The 6263-nt window shown below is 42.9% G+C and overlaps 1 protein-coding gene across 1 annotated transcript in view; it reads left to right on the forward strand.

The window, feature by feature from the left end:
• Positions 1 to 5042, forward strand: part of ndrg2 (NDRG family member 2) — a 60616-nt gene extending 55574 nt beyond the window's left edge. The window contains exons 8-16 of the mRNA XM_079802805.1: positions 908 to 994; positions 1084 to 1140; positions 1489 to 1592; positions 3314 to 3352; positions 3431 to 3482; positions 3564 to 3611; positions 3753 to 3788; positions 3881 to 3932; positions 4263 to 5042. Coding sequence (XP_079658931.1) covers positions 908 to 994; positions 1084 to 1140; positions 1489 to 1592; positions 3314 to 3352; positions 3431 to 3482; positions 3564 to 3611; positions 3753 to 3788; positions 3881 to 3932; positions 4263 to 4426 — 639 coding nt within the window. The 3' untranslated portion in view covers positions 4427 to 5042. The remainder of the gene's footprint in view (positions 1 to 907; positions 995 to 1083; positions 1141 to 1488; positions 1593 to 3313; positions 3353 to 3430; positions 3483 to 3563; positions 3612 to 3752; positions 3789 to 3880; positions 3933 to 4262) is intronic.
• Positions 5043 to 6263: the final 1221 nt, after the last annotated feature.

Below are 6263 nucleotides of genomic sequence, written 5' to 3' on the forward strand. Positions count from 1 at the left end.
AGGGTCATGGAGGACCAGTGGAGAACCGGCCACAGGGTCATGAAGGAACAGTGGAGAACCGGCCACAGGGTCATGAAGGACCAGTGGAGAACCGGCCACAGGGTCATGGAGGACCAGTGGAGAACCGGCCACAGGGTCATGGAGGACCAGTGGAGAACCGGCCACAGGGTCATGGACGGCCAAGGCTCATTGATGACATGCTGATGGCGTGGAACAGTGGCACATGAGCATCAGAACTGGACCACGGAGCAATGGAAGAAGGTGGCCTGGTCTGATGATCACGTGTTCTTCTACATCTCGTGGATGGCCGGGTGCGTGTGTGTGGCTCACTTGGGGAACACATGGCACCAGGTGCACTATGGGAAGAAGGCGTGGCGGCGGAGGCAGTGATGCTTTGGGCAATGTTCTGCTGGGAAACCTTGGGTCCTCCATCCATGTGGATGTTACTTTGACACGTCCCACCTACCTAAGCATTGTTGAGACCATGTCCAGCCTTTCATGGAAACGGTATTCCCTAGTGGCTGTGGCTCTTTCAGCAGATCATGCGCCGCCACAAAGCACAAATGCTTCAGGAATGGTTTGAGAAGCACAACAACGAGTTTGAGGCATTGACTTGGCCTCCAAATTCCCCAAATCTCAATCCAATCGAGCATCTGTGGGATGTGCTGAACAAACAAGTCCAATCCATGTAGGCCCCACCTCGCAATTTACAGGACCGAAACACAATATTAGGAATAATGTTATGCCTGATCAGATTATATAAGTACCGTGGATATTATACATCACTATACATACATAAATATGGGATGAAATAGTAGAGTATTTTAATAAAAAATGTATCTATTTATAGCGTCTTTATATTCACTGAGCTCTTCTTTACATCCGCTCTGATCTCTCTCGCACGCAGTTGTCAAACCCTGAAGCCGTGGAAGGGCTCGTGCTGGTCAACGTGGACACAAACGCTCGAGGCTGGATGGACTGGGCCGCCCAGAAGGTCTGTCAGCTGTATATGATGACACTGATTAATAATAACAGGCAATGTGTACCTGAAAATGACTTGAGCGGCTTGTGTTTCTTCTGCAGCTCTCCAATCTGACGTCTTCCCTCTCAGACCAAATCCTGACTCACCTCTTCAGCCAGGTGTGTGTGTGTGTGTGTGTGTGTGTGTGTGTGTGCTTCTACAACGAGGACATTAGATTAGATTGAATGTGTGTTTCTTGCTGTTATAGATCCATGTTTTCAGGGCTTCAACTTTTTTGCTCACCAGTCACTGTAACTAGTGGTTTTCCAGAGTTACTAGCCAGTCAGATTTTTCACTTTCCATCATTTTCTCATCAATACCATGGGGAACAATTGCCATATAGATATATTGAATATCACCTCATATCATCTGGTGATTTTATCTAATACCATCCATTATAAAGGTGTGTGTGTGTGTGTGTGTGTGTGTGTGTGTGTGTGTGTGTGTGTGTGTGTGTGTGTTTTCAGGAAGAGCTGTCTGCAAACACAGACCTGATTCAATCTCACAGAGAGAGACTCGCTAAAGCGTCGAACGCCATCAACATCGAACTCTTCTGGAAGAGCTACCTGGGGTAAAATCTCCTGCTTTAACTGCGCAGAGTATGAATTATTCAATCACAACGGACCAAACACATCTTAATGTTCACTTTAAAACACAAATATAATCAACCTCATCTGTCCACTGAAGATGTAGGCAGATGTTCCAGAGGTTTATTATCTGCAGTGTTGATATATGTTGCTATTAATAAATAATACAATGACATGTAGAATATACAGTTACACTATATTGCCAAAAGTTTTTGGGACGCCTGCCTTTACATGCACATGAACTTTAATGCCATGCCATTTTTAATCCGTAGGGGTTAATAATGAGTTGGCCCACCCTTTGCAGCTCTAACAGCTTCAACTCTTCTGGGAAGGCTTTCCACAAGGTTTAGGAGTGTGTTTATGGCAATTTTTGACCATTCTTCTAGAAGCGCATTTGTGAGGTCAGGCACTGATGTTGGACGAGAAGGCCTGGCTCTCAGTCTCCGCTCTAATTCATCCCAAAGGTGTCCTATCGGGTTGAGGTCAGGACTCTGTGCAGGCCAGTCCAGTTCCTCCACACCAAACTTGCTCATCCATGTCTTTATGGACCGACGCTTTGTGCACTGGAGCGCAGTCATGTTGGGACAGGAAGGGGCCGTCCCCAAACTGTTCCCACAAAGTTGGGAGCATGAAATTGTCCAAAATGTCTTGGTATGCTGAAGCATTAAGAGTTCCTTTCACTGGAACTAAGGGGCCAAGAATATCCATATCCAATATCCAAAATATCCATATTTAAAACTTTATAAAGTCAATTATCAATCTTCAGCAGACCGCTTTCCGTATTTCACTTATGCAGAAAGTGTAACTGGCGCGACAATGACGTTGGACCCCTGAAAAACAACCCCACCCCATAAACCCAGACTCGTTCATTGGATTGTCAGACAGAGAAGCGTGATTGGTCACTCAGAGAACACGTCTCCACTGCTCTAGAGTGGCGGCGCGCTTTACCCCACTGCATCCCACGCTTTGCATTGCACTTGGTGATGTAAGGCTTGGATGAGCTGCTCGGCCATGGAAACCCATTCCATGAAGCTCTACACACTGTTCTTGAGCTCATCTGAAGGACACAGAAGTTTGGAGGTCTGGAGCTCTTGACTCTGCAGAAAGTTGGTGACTTCTGTGACCCTCAGCATGCGCTGACCCCGCTCTGTGATTTTACGTGGCCTACCACTTCATGACTGAGCTGCTGTTGTTTTCAATTGCTTCCACTTTGTTATAACACCACTAACAGTTGAGCGTGGAATATTTAGTAGTGAGGAAATGTCCCAAATGGACTTATTGCACAGGTGGCAACCGATCACGGCCCCACGCTTGAGTTCTCTGAGCTCCTGAGAGCGGCCCATTCTTTCACAAATGTTTGTAGAAGCGTCTGAGTTATAACAAGCTTGAGTTATACACCTGTGGCCATGAAGGTATTGAACACCTGAACTCAGTGATGTGGGGGGGCGTCCCAATACTTTTGGCAATAAAGTGTATGTAGAATTATGAATAAGGGTCAAAGATCATCAAATGTGGTGGTTTGGATGCATGAACACATCCTGAATGGTTAAAAAAATGTGTTTGATTGATCTGAGCCACTGCAGCAGATTATTATAACAGCTGAATTATTTAAATGTACCTGCATGTTTAATTTTGCATCAAAAAGTTACTTATGTGATACAAAATATGCACTTTTATAATCATGTTTTTTTTCTTTGTCTCACAGTCGCAGAGATCTGAGCATTGAAAGGAACAACACTTTCAAGTAAGAATGATGAAAGCAAACCCAGAATGGATCTGTCTCTTACGTTTGTCCCTCTTTTGACGTGTCTGTGTGTTTCAGATGTCCTGTGATGCTGGTGGTCGGTGATCAGGCTCCGTATGAGGAAGCTGCTGTACGTCTTTATGCAAATAAACACCATTCCTCCACAAATACCCATGATTCATCTCACTGCACGTCTGTTTCTGTCCACTAGGTGGAGTGCAACAGCAAACTAGATCCAACTACCACCTCATTCCTCAAGGTTCGGACCTCACCTGTGTGTCATGCAGGATTTTGTTCTTTTATCAATGATAAAGAATGTATGTGTGTGGTTTATGAGAAAATCAGTGATCACAAAAGCAAGACGCTGTGTTCTTGAGCTCTCTGTGTGTTTTTTCTTCAGATGGCTGACGCCGGCGGGATGCCCCAGCTCACTCAAGTACGTCACATCAATTAAAAATGGATTATTTATTAACGCAATTAATTTATACTGGTGAAAACTGTGTGTGAATGAAATGTGTGTCTCTACAGCCCAGCAAACTGACAGAAGCGTTCAAGTACTTCATTCAAGGCATGGGATACAGTAAGTGATAATTGAGAAATATCACCAAAAATTTGATATTTTAATAACATTTCAATTAAGAGTTGGTATTAAACTACCTCTTTTGAAAGAAATTATTACTTTTATTTAGCAAGAAGACATTGAATTGATAAAAAGTGACAGTAAAGACAGATTTGGATGATTTATTGAAAATGTTTGGTCACCGTTATGGTGATCAATGTTTATTTTAGTTGTCTTTTTATGTGAGTTTGTGGATTTTGTAACAGTGTTATAATATCATTTTTATACTTCTTTATAAAATGTGTTGACAGGGTAAAATGTGTTAATCAGCTGCTTCTCTTCCTCCTTCAGTGGCGTCGTCCTGCATGACGCGTCTCTCTCGCTCGCGCACCACCTCTCTCTCCTCCTCCTACTCCATGGAGGGCTCGCGCTCCCGGTCCCGCACGCTGTCCCAGGGCTCGCAGGGCGGCCAGCTCCCGCCCAGCCCGTCCCATACCATGGAGGTGTCGTGCTGAGAAGTGCCAGAGAGGGGGAGAGAGAGAGTGAGAGATGGACGGATAAAGCGCTCGAGTCCTGTGGGCGGAGGAAAGCGAGTTTCGTGCATGACGGACGGATGGATGGACAGACGGACGGATGACGACTCTCTCCCTCCCTTCACTGACCCGTCAGGCATGGGCTGGGTCTTTAGTGAGACCCAAATGTAGTGTTAACCAATAGTAATACTTCTAATATGAATATTGATTATGATAATAATATTAATAACGACAAGTGTCACTGAAAAAAAAACAAATAACGATGTTTCTCTCAATTACATGTTGAATTTCTAAACTAAAGAATAGAGAAAAGAGTATATAAGCTCATAATGTGTCTCTCAACTTCTATGTGATTTTTTTGGTGTGCTTTTTTCTTTCGTTTTTTTTGTTTGTTTGTATTTTGTATTATTTTTTCTCTTATACAATCCTGCTGCTGTGGGAGGGGTACAGTATTTTCGGAGACGTTGGCGACAGTTTTAGGCCGAACGAAGACTCGTCTCTGTAGTTGGCAGCCAGCTCATGTCTTCCATTTTATCCTTTGCGGGAAAAAAAGAAGCTATATACATAAAAAGCGAGAAATAAAATGACTGTAATTATATTTGACTTTGATTTGTTTGGTTGCCGGGTCAGGGCCTTCAAGGTCTTTGCCTGTTCTGAATTGCATGCCGGAATTTTCTTGACCACGTCAGTCTTTTTTTTTCTTCGTATTTTATGTTTGTTTTATTTCGGTGAGAGTGTGTGTGTGCGGTCTTGGTGCGTTCAGTAGGAAATACAGACACGACAGGAGTCACAGGAGTCGTTGTTTTGAGGTCAATGTGAAATGACGTTCACATTTAACTTCTGTAATCGGATGCATTTTCATTGAAACAGGACATTCAGTGAGCTTAAATGTTGGACGGGATTATCTTATCTGTGAGGATTTGATTCGATGGTGAAAAGTGTCTCCATAGGATATAAGAAGAAATTGAGGATGGCATTTGAAAAGGAAAGATTACGAAGGCGTGCGCCAATGAATCGCTCGCCGTAAGGGCAGAAACATGAATTGAGAAAGTGAATAAAGTAATTTCAAGTTGACGTTCAGGTGAAAGCGAGCATTGTTGCTTCCATCAATGAGTGTGTTTACATGTACAACGAAACTATCAAAACTCACCTCAAGGATTTACCTGCGAATCAATAAATCAAAGAAAACTCTGTGTTTACATACGATTTTGACATTATCCGTGTTTCCCGTCACAATCACAAATGCGAATGTTGACCCTGCAGGGCGAATTTCTGAGTAACTTCTAGTTTCATGAACGAGGACGCTTATAAAGGCATTACAACCCGATGTCGTGAGAGCCTAACTTTTTGCGAATTGGTGGAGAATTAGTATGATGTGATATGAAAGCACAAATTTTTAAAGAAAAAAAAAGTAACCATGAAGGTCCAAGGCTGTAAACCGTAAACCGACCAGTTTCACCAAGTTAATCAGTTAATCATTGGACATGATCCGATGCTTTGAATTTTAGAGGCTTTCCCCAATAAAAGCCCACTGTTTAAGGCATTATTAAGTATATTCGGTGTAAGGTCATGCATGCGAACACATTTATTCAGTCCAGTTATGGCGCAATCACAGCCAACTCTGATGTAGTTTGAGAAAAATGGATGTCAGTTTTGTGAAACTCAAAAGAAAAAGAATGTTCTAAATACTCATAAAAGTTAATATGATTGAACTAATTTGATTAGTTTGAGTTGGCTCTACTCAAACCAATTAATTATGTTGAGCGTTTGGGTTTAAAGTGTACCCATAACTTATCCTTAAAATCAACCAAACCCCTGA

The sequence above is a fragment of the Gobio gobio genome (assembly GCF_949357685.1).
Source record: "Gobio gobio genome assembly, chromosome: 2".
Lineage (NCBI taxonomy): Eukaryota > Metazoa > Chordata > Actinopteri > Cypriniformes > Gobionidae > Gobio > Gobio gobio.